At 39.0% G+C, this 22316-nt stretch overlaps 1 protein-coding gene across 1 annotated transcript in view; it reads right to left on the bottom strand.

Moving 5' to 3' along the window:
* Positions 1 to 22316, bottom strand: part of si:dkeyp-14d3.1 (transmembrane protein 132C) — a 131123-nt gene that overhangs the window by 89243 nt on the left and 19564 nt on the right. Inside the window, exon 2 of the mRNA XM_023393853.2 lies at positions 15701 to 16589. Within this exon, the coding sequence (XP_023249621.1) occupies positions 15701 to 16589 (889 nt within the window). The remainder of the gene's footprint in view (positions 1 to 15700; positions 16590 to 22316) is intronic.

The raw sequence follows: 22316 nt of genomic DNA, 5'->3' as shown, positions 1-22316 counted from the left end.
ATGTAGACACAAACCCAGTGCCTAGGTCTAAAGCTTAATGCGTAATTATTACTATGTTAACATGTTAACAATCACTGTTAACAATCACTACGATGCCTCCTCCCAAGACCACAGATGAACTCCAGTAATCTAAGGAAAGTTGTAAGTGATTCCTCTTTGCTGCCTATATTGTGATCTGTTAACTATTATGCTGAATGAACTGTCTAGCATTATATGAAATTGTTTTGAAATTAGCTCCACATCAATTAATTACAACAGTAATGTGCTACTTACACATTAACAATTTGGTAACAATAATCTAATGATACATTAGAAAAAAAATCACATGGGACATTTTTCTGTTTCACATACTTTTGTAACATTTTCAGTGCAGGACTATTTACCAGTAGTAAAATATTTGGATCAGGGTAGCATTGCTACTTTTTCATAAGCAAAGGTTTTAAATGTTCTTCCACAGCCGGTGATTTTAGACAGCATAAACTTCAAAATAAGAGTTTTCTTTTACTTCAGCATTTTCTGTTTGTAATCCAGTTTGTTCCTGTCGTGGTTTCTTGAAATACTTATTCATTTATTCCATAAAATTGTAAAGTGTTGACTTTGGAGCTGGAAAGTTCTGCCTGAGTTCTGACTGAGTGCTAGTGCAACATCATCATATGAGGAAAAACACTTTAATACTGGTCATGACTGATGGTCAGTCGCAAGGGAATAATAGAATAGCTGTGAGAACAAAGACCCAGTTCACCTGTGGCAGAGAAATTAGTCAGTAGCTATGGAAACATGAAAAAAAATATTGAAAATTTTTGGATTTACAAGTGGTTGGAACTAGTTTTTAATTAAAAGGTTTGAACTGTATCTTAACACAAAGGCCTTTGTGCTAATTAACATATGAATATTGGCACAGTGCTCCAGGGCCTCTGTCTGGTGTTATTGAGTACAACTATACTGTACATATAGGCACTTTTGTTAGGTGTTTCTATGTCATGGGACTTAAGTACGCATTCAAGGTATGCTTGTTGCCACCACTGCAGAGCAGCGAGGCAGGAGGACAGGGAGAGGGAAAAGTCTGACTATTGTATAGAGGTATAATAGCGCTCTGCCTGAAACTATTGATTTGATGCAGGTCTGAGGGGGAAGGGCTGTGCTCGGGGACTGTGATCACAGGGGGCTGTGTCTCTTTCTGTGGAGAGTGGAGCTGTTGCTAGGTACACATTTTACTGTCCTGATTTGTGGATTCAGTCAGCCACATATACACTAGTTGACACGCAAGGTAGGTATCAACCGAGTAAATCCTACATTTGAAGTGGTTTCCAACAGGGTTTGGCACAGAGGTCATCAGCATCAGGACAGAGATTATGTGTAAAGTGTCAGATTGGCGAGGTAAGTTGTCGGCCAAAGAACCCCAACCTGAGGATCATGAAAGGGTAAAGGAGGCGCATCAGCTCTGAATATCACACTGCTCCTGCCTGAGAAAGATAAAACTAGATGTGTCATGCAAACCTGTTCAACAGAATAATGCAATGGTGAACAAAACTGTGCAATATGTCAAAAACACAGAGTAATCAACACGATGAGGTTAAATCTGGCAAAAATAAATGTAATGTGTTCCCCCTTTGCCTTTTGGCTGGATTCAGTTCTTTCTAGAGTTTAAAAACAGTGGAGAAAAGAGCAGACACTGATTCTGTCAGTCCCAGTAGAGCTTGTGTCCTTGGGCTTTTCACACATTGCACACCATTATGCCTGCTGAAAGGCCAAATCAGTAAGTCAAATAACACTAGAGCCATGGCAATGAAAATTAAAACCTGCTGTTAGAAACATTTGTCTTTTTAGGCTAACTGGTGCTGAGCGTGTTAAGTGAGCATTTGTATTACTTTGGATTTGCCTTTGGATTTTTAGTTGTCGCTTGAAAACTAAAGCATGAATTACAATACATGAGTGTAATATAGGTTTGTCTTCAGCTGTTGACATCTGACTTTCTCCCATTGGTCTGGTAAGAGGCAACAGCATATTCTCTGTCTGACTTCAAATTCAAATCCAGAGGCAATCTGCAATATGTACAACACTGTAAAATGTAGTTCATCTCCTTGTTTAGCAGATGGATAGTAAACAAACGTGCAACTTTTTTTGTTGTGATTAGTAAAACTACAACTGACACTGTTTGAAAGCAGCTGTTCTTCTTCATCAATTAAATCCTTCACCTTTTAGTTTTGCTGTGTTGGTAGTATTGCTGAGAAAAGTCCCATGGCCAAATGAACTGTCTTAAAAGGAATTCTACCACATTTTGGGATATACGCTTGATCATTTTCTTGAAGGTCGACACCATTTTCATGTCCATACAGTAATTATGTAGCAGGAGACGACAGCCAGTTAGTTTAGCTTAGCACAAAGACAAGAAACAGGTATAAACAGACAGCCTGGCTTCAAAGGTAACAAAATATGCCTGCTTGCCCCTCTAAAGCTCACTATTTCACATTTTATATCATGTCCATTTAATCCATACAACCTGAAGACTTCAGGAATAGCCATGAAATAGTGCAGCACATAAACTTCCATTAAAGGGGTTATTTGTAAGTTTTCTCTGCTGCCGGATGTCGTATCGGGAGCGGGTAGTGGTGAATGTCACTTAACAAGAGCTACGTCATTGCATTTACAAGACAAGAGGTTATAATTCGCCCTCTATGCAGTGCTACATCTTCAGGGTAGATTGGAGGCTACAGTGAGTTGCTATCAGAAAGTGATGCTACAGTAGAAGAAAATACGTGATAGAGACAAGAGTTAACATTGGCGATGCTTTCCACTGCTGGAGACTGTTCTTGGCGAGTAAAGGACGTAAGTTTCTTCTAGACTAGTAAGTAAACAGCAGTTAATACTAATGTTGGCTATGTAGCAATAGCAAAACTTAAAAATAACGCCTTTAAACCACAATGTGTCATATTTATGCTTTGGTTTTTGTGTGGGTTAAACAAACAAGATATAACGTGATAATTACTGAGCTATAAAGGTGCCACCAGGCAGATTTTTGAACAGAGCCACACTAGCTATTTTCCCCTGTTTCCAGTCTTTGTGCTATGCTAAGCTAAGCTAAGCTAACCGGCGGCTGGCTGTATCTTCATATTTATCATACGTGACATGAGAGTCATACTGATCTTGTCATTTAACTCTTGAAACAAAAGTGAAAGAGTGTATTTCCCACTACGTGTAATTATTCCTTTAAGGACAAACTATGTATTCTATCATTAGGGGTCTTCTGAGATAAGGCACCCAAATGAGAGAAATGTTTGGATGCAGCAGTGTATTCTTCTGTCCGTCCAAATTTTATTCTACTAATCATGTGATGAATATTATCATATGAGGGGGTCATGTTTTATTTGAACATGTCCTCAACTGAGTGTCAGAAGAAAGCAAGAGTGAGAGAACCTTTTAAAATCACCATGTTTTCTTACTGCTACTTTTTTATTTACTGTACATTCACATAACAGCAAGAATGGAACTAACTGATATAATTAGCCACCGTCAGTGAACAAGTGGCTACAAGTATCAGGGACAATATAATACACTCAGTTACAGTGCCAATGACAAAGTTTTAAGGGCATATTAAAATCCATGAAAATGAATAAGAAAACCATTCAATTTAGTCTTTTGTGTTCCCTCCAAGAAACAGCAGTAAATCAGACTTCTGTACTTCCTGACTGTTAATAATCTGAGCATTATTCAAGGTCTAATGGATGATACAATCGGACTGAGCCAAAGAGTCGAGGTTTAAGTGTAGTCTGTGTGACATATTGTATTTCTAGGGACATCATGAGGCTGATGGATAGATGGTTCTTTTAGTACATTTAAAAAAAAAATCTAATTAGCCTCTGTGCACTACATCTGCTTTCCCGCAGATTGTGTTATACAACGAGTACTAAACTAAATCAAAACTTTTTTTAAGATGTATTTATTTAAAAAATGATCATCTATGATAATAAATGGCCATTCATTTGAAAAGAAAACTGTATATCAACATTGAAATCAGGACTTTGGAAATGACAACTATTATCATAAGCCTGGAAGAATCCATAAAACACTGACCCTAAATTAAACATGAAACTACAAGCTAACAGGGCCTAGCTTAGAGACTGTAATTAATTATGAGAACAGCGCTTTGATCATGTTTATGCTTAGAAGGGAATAAAAGTGTGAGGAGCAAAAGAAAATGTAAGTAAAAGACTGGGGATTGAATAAGCTGACCCATTAATTAGCACTGAATAACAGATAGAATGAATTACAGTAATTTAATTCAGTCATTCTACAAAGAAATAATTACCACTGCATGTATAATGTAGAGAGCAGGAAACGTATTGTGATCTCTCAGGCTCTGTTCTTGTCAATATATTCATCAGTAGCGAGAGCGTGGCCTCTATTAGCCTTCCAGCAGGCTATTTGATCGTGAGGCTCAATTTATTTAATATTCGTCAACTTTTAAATAGCATGCTAATCTTACCTGTACCAGTAGCCACATCAGGGCGGATAAAAATGTAATCAGTGGATCAAACTGAAAGATAAACTATTAGTAAATTCTGGATGATTGGTGGTGATGAAATGCTTGGATAACATGGATGAATAGCTTTCTGAAATCAAGGACAGAATTTCTCATCTTCACTTTTTCACCACCAAGTCTATTCAGTTACATTCGTGTCTTTATTGTGAGCAGGCAATGGGATAAATTATAATGGCAAATAAATTTATTGCGCATTGAACAGATTTTTGTTTGCTCAAACAAAACATGTAACACAAAAACTCTACAGAATATACTGTAAGTTACGTGGCCAAAATATCATTCCGTACATCTGATGTATAATTTTGTAACAACGAAAACTAACCAGCCCAGCTCCCTCAGAAAATAATACTTGTCATTGCTTTATTAGTAATGGTATCAGCTCTTAAACATATGCCTTGATGTTTTTTCAGTTAGTTTTGGTGAGTTTTACATTAGGAGAAATGCAACCACATGCCAACTATACAGAACACTTTCAGCCAGCTTCTGTTGTGTCCGGCCACACCAACTGCACACGGTTGACGTTTCCTGATGATGATTGGCTTGTTGTTTCCGTGGGAACTCCAACCCAATCACTTCCTCTTCTGCCTCCTTACAAAACACGCCGACAATCACGTCACCAACATATTTCTAAAGAACAAGATAAGTGCGTCCCAGTGCATTACAATTTCACTGTTAACTTTTGTGAAAAGTACTGAATCATGTCACGTTCATCAAGACTAGACTAGTTGATTTTTTTGGTACAAAAAATAAGCTAAGACGCAAATATAATTCCATTTACACTGATTGTAGACCTCAACTTGCAAAGTAAAAACAACCTCCAATGCTGTCTAATTAAACATGAATGCTATTCCTGGGTGTACAATACTATGTTTTCACTAAGCTAGCGACTAGAGGGATCCAAGGCAGATGATAAGACCCCCCATTGAGCTGCGTGGGAGCAATTGGGGCCAGATGTGGGAGCTATGCAACACCCTGCTCTGCCGTACTACAGCGCTGCCACTTGTCTGTGTTAGCCAGCTTTTGGCAGCAGTGTTTGTTAACAGGGCCTCAGTCAGCCGCTGGCAAGGCCACTCACTCTACCAGCTAATAAAAATGTAACAAACATAATAGGACAAATTTAAATGAGCAAGCTCAGCATAGGACATGTTGATGTTTGACACCCTCTAGCACCCGTCATGCTGCCTTAATGAAAACGTGAGGAGACTCCGTAGTACATAAAAACAAAATAGCTCTTCAACATTCACAAGTGCTGTGTGTTGGTTTCTTGTCAGCGTTTTCTTTTTTTTTTTCTTCCAGGAAGGATTGCATCCAAGAGGGCTCCACACACTCTCTGCTGTTGACACTATTAGCCACTTTAGCAGCAAAGACGACAGTTTGTTTTGGAAATGCACAAGCAATCTGCTGCAGGTTGCCAAATCACAACGAAACCACTCATGGACTAAATATAAAACTACAAAGAAATTATTCATAATGACTAGGAGACATCTGACAAGATTTATTTAATGCATGTTCAAAGCCACTCTCTCTCAGATACATTTAGTCTTAATCATCTATATCTGGTCCCTGGAGTGCTTCTTTCCTCCACTTTCAAATGGAGAAGCTGTTTTAGGAAAATGGCTTATGGCTTCAATCCCTGCCAATAAATGACAAGGCATTTTCTTAGTCTTTCATCACATATTTTCCACTGCAGAAGCACCCCCGGTGGCTGCTGTTTCAGAGCCTGTTTAGTGCCGGCGATGATGCCTCTCAAATGAGATTGCACTATAATGATCAGATATGAGTGTGTGACCGCTGAGTTGATCTGTGTGTTGTGGTCTTATGTGGAGAGAGGGGGTCTCGAACTTGGCTTAAGCGTTGTCCATTTCTCAACCTGAGCAGTTATTCAATTGTTTTATATGAAGTATTAGTCTCACTGGCACGTTTGTCTTGAGCCATTAATGGTCAGCAGCTACAAGCTTGGAGCTGAAGCAACATGTTTACAGCTGATGTAGCTTGCCACTCGGTCAGCCTGTAGGCCAGAGTGTATGTATGTGAAATTAACATCTAGTGAACGAGGGAGCTGATAATCCTGATCAAACTTGAACTCTTTTTATTTTTTATTTTCTTATTCTTTACACTACACATGTGAACAGCTATTGTACCCTGTGAGCCAGTTAATGAGAAGGATATTCTGTGAGCTGATTAAGTCAATCAACAGAAAATTCATCACAGCAGTTCCAGCTTTTTTTCTGTTTTTCAATATTGCAAATTCACTCTTTGAGTTTTTGATGTGGTTTTTTTTTGTTGTTTTGTTTTTTTGTTTTTTTTTGTGATAATGTAATGTTCATGTTGAAATAATTATTGGTGAGAACAGTTTTGATAATCAATTCATCATTTAAATATTGTTTAATTATTGGTCACAGCCAATTTTACAGTAATCTCAGTATCTTTGGGTTTTAGACTGTTGAATTTTAAATCAACATCCTTTATAAACTAGCAATTAATCGAGAAGCAGTGGAAAGTAACACCAATGTTAACTCTTGTCCCTATCGCATTTTTCCTTCTACTGAAGTTCTAACGCTAACCAGCTAGCCCCGGCCCGTCTTGTCAGTTTCCGATAGCAACTCACTGTAGCCTCCAATTTGCCCTGAAGACGTAGCGCTTCTCAGCGGGTGAATTATAACCTCTTGTCTTGTAAACTCAACGATGGCCGAAGCTCTTGTCAAGCGACAATCACCACCATCCGCTCCCATCAGAGAAAACTTAAAAATAGCCCCTTTAATGTACAATTGGCAATGCAGTGTAGTGTAGGAGTGATACATTATTAGACTTGAAAAATTACAAATGATCCTTTAATCAATTAGGCGAAATAATTATCCACTAAATATTTGGTGATTAAAATAATCATTAGTTGCAGTTAAAATGTTTAGATTAGATTCAAAGGAGTTTTAAGCCTTTTCTGAAGAATGACTCCATCCTTGCTGATATTTTAGGCCATTGCCTCTTGCATAGATTAGTCACTGTTGTACATCAGCACACATAATGAAGCGTAATGGTAGATAATTTGTTCAGTGATGCACTGCCTTTTAAAGACGAGGCAAATTGTTTCCATCACAGTTGCTCATATGGTACTTTTGGTATTCACAGTGTGAGCATAGCACGGTGCTCAGACGTGTCAGCATACATGCTCAAACACTTCTGTACACGCAGTAACACTTCTCTTTACACACAGACACATGCACAAACACTCCCATACACACGCACACACATGCATACGCGATGTGATTGCAAACGACTGACACTCTTATTGAAATCTGTTTGCAAACAAATGTTTGGTAGAATGTTCTCTATGGGAGGCAAACGATTAAACAAACTGCCTGCAGAAGACCAGCAGTGTTTATCTGCTTGGCACACTCACCGGCTGAAACTCACAAACAGTCAAGGAAGTGTACACACAACACACCTGGATCTATCACACACACACACACACACACACACACACACACACACACACACACACACACACAGCACATACAAGCAGCATCAGCCGAGCTTCAACATCCTTTTACCGCACACAAACAACACACACATACAAAATGTAGATGAAAGTACAACCAGAACAGTTATTCTCTCAGCGCTGATGACAACACTGAATTTTGTGTCATTGCACCCAATTTTGTTCCAATCTTTGCCATGTCAGGGCCTGTTAAAGGCAAAGGCAAATGACACCCAAGGGAGTAAGATCCAACAAGGATTTTTTTTTTTTTTTGGGGACACTACTTGTGAGATCTAAATGTAAAGTCACTCCCAAGTCCAAGTACTTATATCAGTTTAAGAAAATTAAATTGTTGATTCTCCAAAAACTTAACTTCAACAGTAAATTCACCAACAACCAAATATTGATACTATCTGTGCAGCAAAAGTTTTCAAGGTTTTTCTTTAGGGGTTGTACAAAAGTTATTAGTGGGGAGGAGGAGAGCTCAGAGAAAGGGCAGGATGTTCTAATTTTTCTCCTGGTTGGAGGGCGGACACTCTGACTTTTTCAGGGGGAGCAGGGAAAGGTCTTTTATGATTTTCACACAACTGATTTAGGTTTTATCTTGTTTCCCTTATAAGATTTATATCAGTTTTGAGAATTGCAGTACACATGGATCTTAACAGTTATTAGCTGAAAGAACTTTCACCAGCCGACACACACTCATCCCTAAACTTTATTCTGCATCATAACAGAAAGCAGAATTAATTTATTTAGTACAGTAGTAGCTATTTATTCATAGTGGCTGGTACATATGACACTTTGCAATGTTTGCTATAAATCTGGCGATTTGTTATTTCAGTTCTGATGTGTGCAATGGCGGCTGTGTGAAAAATGTAGTTCAGCTAACATATTAAGGTTTAAAGCCGGACACAGCATCTTAAATTCCCTACACACATTGCTTCTTTAACAAGTTTCACCAGTACTGTGTTATTATTCTGAGATATTAATGGGATAGATGTTACAGTTTTTCTCTAAGTCATTGGAGGATTTAATATTAAAGAGGAACTCCAGTGATTTTACACATCAAAGTCTGTCTATAGGTCTTAGGGAGCACTACTTCATATGTGGAAAAAAGTTGTATAAAGCCCTTTGTGACTCCCAGAGGGAGCTGTGTGAAATCTGATGTCACTTGAGTCACTGTTGGGTGCGTCTGAAGACAAGAAAATGAAAAAGAAATCTCAAGGTGTGGAGTTAAAAAGATGTGAGCTGAACAGACCTCTGTAGCCTGCTACTTATCCAATGCAGTCTCTCACCAGATTGTGACCAGGAACCAGAAATGTAATCTGTTGACACCTGGACATAAATTGCCCATGTTTTTCGTGACACTGGGCACGAAATGGAAACATTTTTCTTTTTTCAATGAATGAAGCGTTACACATTCATTAACAGCTGCAACGTCAACAGGGGGCAGGTTGCGGTGGATGGCAGGTCTAAAAGTGAAAGTGCATGGCTTTTACATCAGACACCCGGGTTTGCATCCAGAGTTCAGTCTGTGGTTAGTTAGTTTCAGGCAATAAAAGCTTTTTGGATACGGTCAGGGAAAGATTGTGGTTTTGGTTGAATATAAACACATTGTGTCTGAAGCCACTGTGAACTTTTTCTGTTTTAAAGCAGATCAATACCTTTCCCTAACCTTAACCAAGTGCTGTGAATGTCCAAACAACTATTAAAAAAAACACACAAAAACACAAAAACTATAGAAAACTCCTGTAAATGTACACAACATTACATTTCTTTAAAATCTATGTCACGAAAAAAAATGGACAAGTTGTGTCAATCAATAAATTACATTTCATGTACCTCTACACGACCTGACGTGAGGTTGCCTCATCTCTGCTTTAGCTACATTAGCTGGTAGTTGCACAACAAACCCAAGTGTCTGACTGAACTGTCAGCAGTTCATTTGCATTGTGGGTAATGTAGGTGCCAGATTTTGACAAGGTAGAAAAAGTGTATAAAAAGAAAACACAATATCTCTGCTTCAACTGCATTAATTTTGATCATTTTTTTTCATTGTCCATTGTGAGTCTGATGATATAGAAATTCTATTCTACTCTTTTAATGACACTGAGAAGGGCCCTGCTTTCTTAAAAAAGCTACTAATCATTTTCATTTGTTGTTTTACTACAAAGCGAGGAACACACATATGCTAGGGAAGATGTCTGCTCTCACAACACGTATTACTTAAACCCACTAATCTATTGTTAACATAATGGCTGAGTACGGCCAGGGAGGACAATGCACATGTAATGACCCTCACTGTACAGTGACTCATGCTGAATGGCAGCACTGTACCAAGACAGAAAATAGAGCAATTTCCTTTTGTGCTCTGGGTTGTTTTAGGCCACTAGAGACTGCAGGAGGAAAATATGCTTTAAAATCATTTCCTTCAGTGCATTTGATTTGCATATGAACCGTCTAATGCTGAGGAATAATAATGAATTATCAATGACATATAACAATCTAAATTGCTCGCACAGTGATACCAGAAAACATATTATGATAATGACTTCAGCTTATACATTACTTGCATATTAAATTTAATGGCCTTAAAGTCCTAAGTGCCTTTTCAGTGTCTATTTTTTCATTCGACTCCCCTGCTACTGTGCAGAATCTGCTGGTGTGCAGAAATGTCTTTATCTTTTGACGACATTACAAGGAGTAACAGCTCGACAGTGGGCCACGATGTGATAGTGTTCCTCACCCAGCACAACAAAGCAGGGAAATATCAAAGTAGGAATACAGCAAAGGAAATACAGTGCAATCAAAGAGTTAATCTTGACTAATCCAGCTTTAGTCACAATAATCTATACTTTGATGATGTCCTTTGAAATGGACAAGACATTTTTAAGCCATATTTATATTTATATCTTATATATATCAATTCCCAGTATGTGTAGTGAAACTCCACAAGATTTATATCACCTGGTAATGAAGTGATGTGTGAAAATAACATGAAATATCTTGATGTAATTATCTGGTTGATTGTACAGGCACACCAATATTGCATTACAAGCATTTCTTACTTCATTAGAGATTAATTCTCTCTAATTCACTCCTCACTACTCACTATCTAGGGAGTTCTCTGTATAGAGGACTATATAGTGAGCTCATCTGCGGAAATTAAAAAAACACTTCAGACACAACTCAGGTCGTTTTCCCTGTGCCGATTTTCTTTCTTCCAGCACGAGCACAATCCATGATGGTACGTATTGCTTGGTTAGTGACCATTGGTTGTACACTACTTTTCACAACGCATTGTGGCATACTGAGTCCACTATATAGGGTATAGTAACAAAGCGGCAATTTCGCTATAGTGGCCTATATAGGGAGTAGTGAGTGATTTTGGACACAGCCAGTGACTTCAACTGTAGGGCTTCTCTATAGAAACAAGTTTAGCTGATGTTAAACCTATTCCCCAATAATTATTTTTCTAATACTACTACTTTCAACCAATAGTTTCTTTTGCCAAATACATTTTGATGGAAATGTAATTGTTGCCTAATACGTTGAATGGGAACGTTTTCTCTAGCGAATGAAGCGTTATGTTCTTGACAACGTAGAACAAGTGTAGGACTTTGACACCAGAGAGCACAGCATAGTAAATCCTGATTGTCTTTAGGTTTTGGTTAAGGTTAAAGAAAGACTGTGGTTTCATTCAAATGTCACAGTTGACTTTTGCAGTTTGTCAAAAAATCAAAAAGCTTTCTTGAGCTTCATGATCAGGTTTGAATTTTTCATCTTGAATTTTGGTGGCTTACACTGACTAATCTTGTTTTAGTGCCTTCATGTTTTTCACCCAACTTAAACTTTTAAATCAGAATTTGACTGAACCTGAGCAACTTAATATTTTGAATAGTGGACACAAAAAAACACACAAAAAAACACACACACTTACACACACACCAACACACACATACAAATTAAAATTGACAATTAAACTTACGAACTTGGGGAATTCGAACCACATTACAACAAAGGTTTTCAAAATAAAATATTTCAGTGGCTCAGTGGTGGTTACATTTTGCATTATTGTTGCTCATAAAATTCAGATTATAAATATCATTAATGCTGCAGGGTTTGGAAGCTATCATTTGCTTCCATACCCTGCAGTATTTGTCAGTATCATTATTACATTATCCCTTATAGTCACAGGTTATTAAACCTATTTATTTTGTTTTTATCAGACCATTACTATATTATCAGTTGTTACACACTTGCACTCTATAATGAAAACAGGTGTTAGTGATGTCTAGCCTTTATAGATACGGTGTGCCATATGCAAATGAAGCAGTATCTCACTGCAGGGAGCCATAAAGAACAAAACTCAGGAGAATGCAATTAAACAGGTTTAAAATATATCACTGTTTTATATTCTGAACAGTTCCTTCTGTTCCTTCTTTCTCCTGGAGAAACATTAAGTCTACATTTTGAATGGCGAGCTTATATGCTACTGAACGTCATATGGCTGTAAAGATTTCACCAACCAGCTGCAAATCACAACTCAAGGTAACAGGACAATGCATGTTTTCAAAAAAATCAGCAGAGAGAGTAGAATAAGATCCTCATACGAGCATTTGGTGAACACTGTTATGCACACTCCTATTACAGATTACCTTACTCTATGAGGGGCGGAGTGTATATTAAACATGGGTGCCCTCTAAACTGGATCCGTCCACCTCCCCATTAGTGCCAAGCAGATAGCAGTGATGATGCATTTAAAATGTTTCTCTTCCATTCCCCGTCCAAGTCGTTTTTCTCCGGAGGATGATGGCTTATCAAAGGGAGACGAGACAGGTAATAGAAATAGACTTGTATGTCAGGGTGACCCGTGACAGCGACTAAACGTAGCAACTATTTAACGGCCATCAAAAAAAAATCCCTCTAAATATGAGGAAAAGTAAATTACAGTAAAATAAGTAAAACTTTTCCATTTCTGAGTGACACACTATTAACACAGAGGAGGTCAAATCAAATCAGAGCCGATCAAATTAAAAGTAGCATGTCAAGACAGAAATACCATGCTGGGCATCCACAAAGCAATAAATTGGCTGGATGATTGGCTATTAAAAAGTATGCGAAATTAGCTTTCATTGCATAACATCTCTCCCAGCATGAACCTTTCAGCATAATGGATGAGGCGAAGGTGAAAGCTGAAGGAGAGAAGAGGAAAGATTTACGGAAGGGCTCAGTGACCATTTTAATTTTCTTTTGAATGTTTATCCTCTTTCATTCATTTGTAGAAAGAGAGTGAGGATTTTCATACAGACATGTTTACTCACGCTCAGGCTGAATAAGGTATAAAACTAAGAAATGGAATATGAAGGTCTTTGCCTTGGATTTTATTATTAAATGTACCAAACTCCGGATCTAATAAGCATTTAAAACTAAAGTATCAGAGGGTCTGTTTGACAGATTTTCACAGGATCATAAGCTCACCCTGCATTCGGGCTACACAGCTAACAATGGCTGACACAGAAGTGTGTAGTACACAGATGATAATGATGTTGTGAATATAGAGATCAAAGTCTTCTCGCTCTGGTGATTAAGCGTCCTAACAAATGCATGTATGAGGACAGCCTTATCACCTAGGACCACACAGAGGCCTTTTCCATATCTGTCGCTCTCAGATGGCCAACCTGCGCCTGCCATGCACCACGCTGCCAAATAAAAACACCACAGGCATCGCCTCTGTGGCCAGCCTGGCCTGTTCATTTGCCTGATGAAAGAAATCATTCAGAGTCTCTCAATTTAGCAAAAAGAAAACATTTTCAATGCCTTATCACTTCAGGACAACTAGGCGGTAATTAAATGTAGCAAAGAAAGGACATAAGTCTGGAGAATTTGTTTGGCTTGTTAAAACTTCACAGCTATTGTGAATTTGTTTACCTTGGCTCTAAAGTTGAGCCTGAGGCACACACAGTGCATCTTTTTTTGGTAGGTGGGAAAATTATCTTCATTAGTAAACAAGTGGAAAAAGAAAATAGGCGTGGGATAGCTTTATGTAAACATTAATATGTTTCATTTTGAAATTGCCTCTGTGCTTTTCACACTGCCTAAGCAGAAAACTCTCCTATTCAGCGTACCGCTGGATTTCCTTTTCACACAGGTTGACAAATTGGCTTGACCCTTTGCTACAGCATATCCAAAGGTTTATAAATGTTCCAAACCGGTGCGATTAAGATCAGCTTCAGTCATTACACTAATGGACATGCATTTTAATTAATGACATCCTCATTTGCATCGCATGTAAATTATCTAAATAATTTTGTCTCGTCTGTTCGCTGTAATTAGTACCTATCAACAGCTTCACTGAGTCAGGCTATATCCCAGAGATAACCCTGCTCTTTTTATATTTCAATGTGGAGGAAACGCTTGGTTACCTGACTGAAGCTACTGCATGAGAGTTAAGGTGGCAAGAATTCAATTTTAAAAAACCCACAAATTTATGATGTATTTACTGAAGTGAAGTCTAAATTTTACAAAGCGCATCATCTACTAAACCCCATAAAGATTAAACTCGTATGTACTTCAAATACTGTAATGTGTATCACAAGCCAAGTATTGTGTTGTTGGATCTAGTCACATATTCTGATAACTGTCACTTCACAACCAGATTTGAGATAGTGCAACACAGTAACAGCAAATCTTAAAGGAATAGTTCACCGCTTTTGTAAAATGGACGTTTTGCTCATTTGCCGTCTTGTTGAGAGTGAGATTAGAAGACTGACAACACTTTCAGAACAACAATATGTCATAAATATGTGGGTGGAGCCAGCGACCAGTTAGCTTAGCACGGAGACTGGAAACAGATAGAAACAGCTAACCTGCCTCTGTCTTAATGTCACAAAATTAACCCGCCAGCCTCTCTATGGCTCACAAAATAAAAAATATCTTGTTTGTTTAATCGTTCTTTTCCTTCGAGCTGCTCTGTGCTACATGACTCATTCTTTATTCTCTTATTCCCCCTGTCACAATACGAGCGATAATGATAATAATCATGTGTCCAATATGAAAACACAAGCCTTCACACACTGGTTGTGTGATGTGTGTTTCCTCTAACTCTCTCTCTCTGCCATTGATCACTCATTTTGAAAAACCAGTGCTGCCAATCACACAGTAAAGCTGTCATCATTAGCCTGTGTTTATATTGAGGCTGTCAGGCGACTTCTCAATCAATATTGATTTAATAAATGGTGCCCGTACTGTTCATCTTAGTTAACAGGGAGCATTTATGAGCAAAGTTTAAATCATTATTTTATACTCATTCAGTTGAAATGGATGAAAAGAAATATGTTGATGAGAACAACTAAATTCTATTTTTTTTATCTTTTGTTATAATGAAACACAATGTAAGTGACCGTGGAGAGCAGGAAAGGACAGAACAGAGGTTTAACCTGCTGAGACCAAGCAGAGTAATAAGCCTGTGATTGTTCACTCTGATGCCAGCTTAGAGTTTGCTAGTAGAGGGACGAGGAAGAACAAGAGGTTTGACCACTTTCCATTTGTTTTAGTGTCTCAGTTTGGACAATGTTTTAAACCTCAGTGTGGCTATTGCCTTAAAAAAGAATAAAATAATGTGCAAGTCAGCAGACAGTCTGCAGCCAGACACTTCAATGGAACAAAAAGAAACATATTCTTACCTGAGAGTAAACATCTCCACGGGGGAGTAGGCTGAAACCGTGATAAAAGCAGAGACGGTTTCCCTCTGTCGCATGGGTGTAGCTGGAACCATGACCATGAAGTTATTATCCAGCCTGTGTTCAGCGAGAGGAGGAGGGTTGGGGTTCTGGTAGAGCCTCACACCACCGATCCTCCTGAGCGGCGTGGAGGTGAAGGAACCAAACAGCCCTTCCTGGCTCGAGCGGATGAAGCTGTCCTTCCTGGCCTCCTCTGAGTGGCACTCTCCTGCTTCTGTGGACTGCAGCATGTAGTAGAGCTCCACTGGGGTGCCCTCAGACACTTCCAGGTTCCTCTGGCGTCCTGGCACCACGCTGGGCGGGCTGAACCAGCCCGCCAGTGGCTCCAGCTCAGCCACACACAGCCCCAGCTCCCCTTTCAGCTGGCAAGTGCCACGCACCTCCTGGGTCTCATGGAAAGCAAACATGTGCACGCAGGGCAGCTTGTCGATGGCGCTGTAGTCGTCCCAATCCCGGCCTGCGATATAGAACAGAACCTGGACTTTGGGCTTGGCCAGGTGAATCCTGGTATTCATGATAAAAGTCTGCACTTTCCAGTTGAAGGTAAAAACAGAAGAGGCAGGGAAAGTCCCTGGGCTCTGTAGGAGCTCTAAAGGGACAGGCTGCTCCACAGAGAGAGGTCCATAGCTACCATTCACCGTGGGCAAACTTCTAGCCTGGTAGATGAAGAAGGGCTCAGTCCGCGACATCAGGCTAGAGTTCCTCATGAAATCCTGATTGGCTTCCTTCAGGAAGAATGCCAAGTCAGCGTTGAGCAGCTGGTAGTTGACAGGCAGGTATGTGGGGATGGAGGAATATCTCTGCAAGCCCTCTAAGACTCGACAGTCGGCTACTACAAGACAGAGGAGAGGAGAAGAGTCAGTAAAAATAAGCATAATTACACATTTTCTCTTTTTGTTCAACAGTACTGTGTTCTATTTATAATGGGACAGCACATACTGTATACATACTTATTCAGTTGTACCTATTGTATTTGACAATAGACATTAGTGTAGGTTGTGAGAATGGTGAAGGTGAAATGAGTGTGAGTGAGTGAGTTGTGAGGCAGTGACATTCTATAAAAACAAGAAAAGAATCCATGAATCCAAACAGCTTTTTATTAGTTTTATCGGTTAGCTGATTATGCCTGGGCCCCATTCATCACCAAAATAACCATCAAATTGATCGACAACGTTTGTTAGTTTGTGGTAACTTGATTAACTTTATTGGGGAATACGAACCATGTGAGCAAAATACAAATTTAAGAAAATAAATGTCTTAGAACCAGGTTTTTACACACAGGGCCCCTCTGAAAGATGTGGTCATATGATTAGATGAGAAATTTGCAGTTAATCAAATCACCAATATCCACTGAAATGCAATGAAAGTGGGCCTTTTGGTAATCCAGTCTTAGTAGTGACTGAAATGTGTCCACACAAGTATCAAAAAGTATTGAAAGTTAGAACTGAATGACTGATGAGATCCATAATGTTGTTTACTTGTTCTTTGAACAAACTGTTCCTGAGTGATATCCTAACTTTGCCAATTTTAGTTCATTCGGGCAAAGTTCCTGTATGTCTGCTTGTGTTTATGCAACATTTAACAATTGAGAACATTCGCTTCTCTTGATGAATTAAATAAGTTTCAGGAGAGAAAAATTTCTATCCGTCTAAATATAAGGTACAAAAGTAAGTGTTGTTTTGCAATCAATACCATTTTGGTTTCGGTTCCAACACTCAAATCATTTTTAACAATGCTCAGTTCTCGTCTGAGTGAGCCTCCAGCTCTGTCTAACGTATTCCCCTGACACCCAACTATTGGAAATTCTGAAAGTATCTGTAAAAGTTTCCAACACAAGGAGGAGATGTTATCAATCATTTTCAGACATCCAGACAACAGGTATGGCAGCTTTTCATGCTACTAAAAACATAATCAGAATTATAATTAAGCCCTCAATGACCAATTTTGCCCTCCAATGTTAAAAAAACAAGTTCGCAGTACAGACTCCATTATTATCACCTATGGCCCCACTGGTTGAGGAACAGCACAGAACACATAAAAAAAGGTTTTAATCACAATAAGAGTGAGCTGTAACCTTCTTCTTGAGAGCAGTCTGCTGTGTGATTACACTCCCTCAACACACTCCCATCTTTATGCTGGCTGCCAGAGGATTTCTTTCCTCTCATCGCCTGTGTAAATCATCATCTCAACAGTTTACAAATCAGTCGTGAATTTCTGATTCATGATGCTCCTCTTGACCTCTGTGCTGCTGTCCCACTGAGGGACACAAGGGCGCAGGCAGGCTCCAACTGTCAACCCAGGTGCAGGACCAGTCCTACTTAAAGCATCAGTTAGCTGGCGCTGAGTAAACACCTGGGTACAGACTTTCTCCTTCTGAGCAGCAGAGCACCACAGAGCAATTTGTATTTTCCCTGAACAAGCAGGAGCTTTGAGTTATTTGTTGGCAAGAGGCATTGTTGTATACGTGGCTGCTCTAAAATGAAAAGCTTGATAGTCCAGCAAGACAGAAGAGTCAGAAACAAAGTCATCCTCTGGCCCCTGTGTAGTAATGTTACTCTCACTCTCATGTCTGAGCCCTCGTGTCTCAGGTAAAGTGAAAGCAAAAAGCTCACTCCAGAGGACTGAGCGCCTCACGCTGTGTGCTGAAATGTGATTTATTGTCTTCACAGCTGCTTATACACACAAGCTGGAAAAATATGAGATTACATACAGTGGCGTCCGAAAGTCTTTCCCATTGGGAAAGGGGTCACTGCTCACTCCTCATCAATAAACCATGAAAAAAAGCATTATAAATGATAAATACTGTCAATTGGATCCACCATTGTTATATTTAACCGACTTATAGACTTTACATTTTGCAGCAACAAGAGGCTACTGGATTTTTTTGGAATAAAAATTATTACATTTTAGAGCGAAATACATCTTAAATCTACAGAGATGAAAAGATCCACTGTTCGGCAAATGAATATTTGTTAAATCTCTGCAAGGCTGCTCTTTTTCTATTTGATACCAGCAAACTAGAAAAAAAACACAAGACACAGACAAAACGAATGAATCGCTCACTATTTACAATTACAAGTGCAACACAAGACTGAGAAGAAAAGCTTCTGAACTAAAACATGCGAAGAAAAATCTTGTTAAAAAGATGGACTGAGCATAGGTATCAAAGAAGTTATTTGAATTCCATTTAATGCAAAGCAAAGAGGCACAGCTTGTGTACAAACAAAATCTAAAAGTGCAGTCATCTCTTAATAAAATGAGAAGGTAGTCTTGTGGAAAAGAGGAAATGGAACAGAAAATGGAAAATCCAATACAAATTAGGATCTCGGTATGTCTGCACCCAACTGTTACTGTGTCAAAGAGTAGAACATAAAGTACATATAATAATTACTGATATTTAGATTCAGAAATGGCCAATGATTTGGCTCAACTATAACTTAAACTTTCCTAATGCATGGATCTAAAAGCCTGTGGCTTTGCAGAGGGTTTACTGTGTGCTTGCCCCAAAACAACTGAGATTTTACTGTAGGACCAGTGTCTGAAAACTGACACTGAATTTATAAACTGGAAAATAATCCTATCTCAAGCCAAATAAAGCTTGGAACTCTCCAAACCCAAATCCAACACAATCAGAATCAGCAAACCTGTGTTATGGATTGGTATTAAAAGATCGTACAAGGCTTTTTGAAGATGAATCACTCCCTCCTTTGTTCTAGTGAGAGGAAATTTAAAAAATACAATATACAAAACTACTTTTCAACCACCAGTAGCTCTGTGTTTTTCTGTGGAGCAGGGGTGTAGCTCAGATATCTGGACCCCCCGAGAGAATATTGCTCGAGGCATGCCTGTTTAATAAAATCATTCCTTTGGAATCTGTGTGGGCCATCTCCAACTGTGGCCCCTGCAACTGCCACCAACTTTTGGCCCGCTAGCAATTTCACTGCTTTGCAACATGGATCGGACTTGGTACAACAAACATTCACAACTTTTCAGGTAGATCCAGTGTGGCATACAATTGTCCCAGGACACTAAAGTCTATCGAATTTACTCCGGGTATAGAGCCTATAGGGCCAGCTATCAATTCACACTGGAAACAGTGTGGCTTCTAGTACAATAACAATAAAGTGCTGCAGAGTTTTCTGTATGAAAAGAAAAATTTTACATTTTTGGATGTGTGCTTGCTTGCTCTCTTGCTGAGAGTAAGATTGTTGCATTTTCATGTCTTCATTGTTAATATAAAGTTGCAGCCAGCATCTGGCTAGCGTAGCTTAGCAAACTTGCAAATAGGGAGAGGCAGCTCATCTAGCACTATCCAAAGACAAAATCCATCAACCAACAACGAAGATTAACACATTATATCTCCTTTGTTTACGGCATACAAAAATTGAAGTGTAAAAATTGTCAGCAGTAATTTTTTACATTTAAACAGCATTTGAACAGCAGGGTAGCTTTTTCCCCTGCTTCTATGCTTTATGTTAATTCATTGTAAGCTTAAAGGCGGGCTGATATCAGAGTGATCTTTCTGCTTTCAGTTGACAGACCAGTCTGGTGGCTACATGCTAGCTTGGTGCTACATGTTAGCTTAATGCAGGAAGTGAAGGTGGGGAGTAGCAGCTAGCCTCTAGAAACATAAGCCAACTTTCATGGATCATCTGGCTTTGTTCATCCAGTAAGGACTGCACTTCTGTATGAGCTGTGTGCAGTCATGGAGGCTAACATTAAACTAGCTGTTGATAGTCAGTAAACACCTCCAAAATGGCTGCTTGTCAAACTACAATGTCTCATTTTCTACATCTGCGTGTTAAATACAGAATGTGACAGAGCTGTTCCGAATTACAAAAATCAAGAAAAACAATTGCCTTTGCATTAATTACAGTTTCAATGAGTAATCTCCAAAAAATCACTGTATGAGTTGCGTGATACTAGTAGCTGGCAATTGCCTTGCCAACTAGTTGTCTTAGCAAAGGACTAGTACTAACTGCAGTTGAACTAGTTGTATTACTGAGGAATGTTAAAGGATTGTAACTTTGGGACTCGTGTTAGGGAAGGGGACACATAACCTTCAGCTGGCAGAGAAATACAAAGAAAGAAAAATAATGATAATTCAACTGAGAAAAATGTCTATTTCAGCATACACTTTATGATCCACACCATGTATAATTAACGTTCCCTATTGTGAGGCATTAAATTGTAAAAGGATAGCCAGCAATATGCTGAGCCAGATAAATTCTAATGTCTTAATTTCTTTCTTCATTTCCAATTTTATATAAAGAGGGAATTTTTTTTCTCTCCTCTCTATATGGAAACACTGTCAATGCTGTGTTTTCCTCATGGAACAGCTGCCAGGGCCTCTCGCTGATGACACCTCGGTGATTGTAGCATATAACGAATACAGAGGATGGGTGCCTCATAAAACGTTAATGGTGAATGGGCATTATGAAAGCAATGTATGTCTGCACACAAATAGTTATTGTCATTTTTTGACTAGCAGATAGCAGCGTATCCTTATGGATGGCAATGTCAGTGTGTGGGTCCACGGTAGACTAAACACGGGAGAAAACTGATGACAGCAAAAGATTCAACTGCACTTCTGAGACTCTGTTTACCCATTTTTTATTTTCCATATCACAACGCTGCACAAACGATTCCACTTCCAACCTCACACCACCCTATGCTCATCAAAGTCAAGTAAGGAGAACTGGTGAGTGTACTTACTTCTAACCACAGTTACACCCACACCCACGCCATTGCAGTGTGCACAAACCAAACACATGAATATGCATGAAGTGTGGATCCTACACACTGGATTGCTTACCATACATGGTACCCAGATGATGTTATTGACTATGGCAATCCCCTGACTTTTCCTCTAGCACCACCAGCAGGTTGGCATTTCTTGATTTGAGTCAAATGTCTTAAAAACTACTGGGTTTTTTTTGGGGGGGGGGCTTTTTTCGCCTTTATTCTATAGCTACAGTGAAAGAGTGACAGGAAAGTTGGGGTGAGAGAGAGAGGGGATGACATGCAGTAAAGGGCCACAGGTCAGATTCGAACCCATGGCCGGCATTAAGCCTTAATGGTACAGATCAGCCCCCTTAACAACTACTCTTGATTTATTGTCTTTAATTTTTATACTGACAGTGTTGTCACCCTCAGGATGAAATATTAAATTTAGGTGATTCCTTAATTTTTCATCCAGCACTAACACTTTGGTTTATAACAAAATACCTGCAAAATGAATATTCCCCAGTTGTAGCCTACTTTGTATTTAGTACTGATTAGCAAACTTTAACGAGCTAAAACGCTAAACTAAGATTCTGAACATAGTATATTATACCTGCTTAACATCCACATGTTATTGTCATTGTCATTTCACCTGTTACTTGCAGATGTAGGATAGCTGCAGTATAGCCTAAAAAGTATTAAAGTAAGTATGAACTTAACAAGCACAGATTTTAGTTCTGGCTTAACACAGCTCAGTGGACGAGAATCTTAAAGTGTCTGTGAGGAAATGGATTTTCAATCTCTGTCAGCACTAGTTTACTCTCTGTGTTATCTA

Source organism: Seriola lalandi, unplaced genomic scaffold (genome assembly GCF_002814215.2).
Source record: "Seriola lalandi dorsalis isolate HSWRI2012SDOR001 ecotype SW California unplaced genomic scaffold, Sedor1 jcf7180002054945, whole genome shotgun sequence".
Taxonomy (NCBI): Eukaryota; Metazoa; Chordata; class Actinopteri; order Carangiformes; family Carangidae; genus Seriola; species Seriola lalandi.
This window is presented reverse-complemented; position numbering and strand designations above follow the sequence as displayed.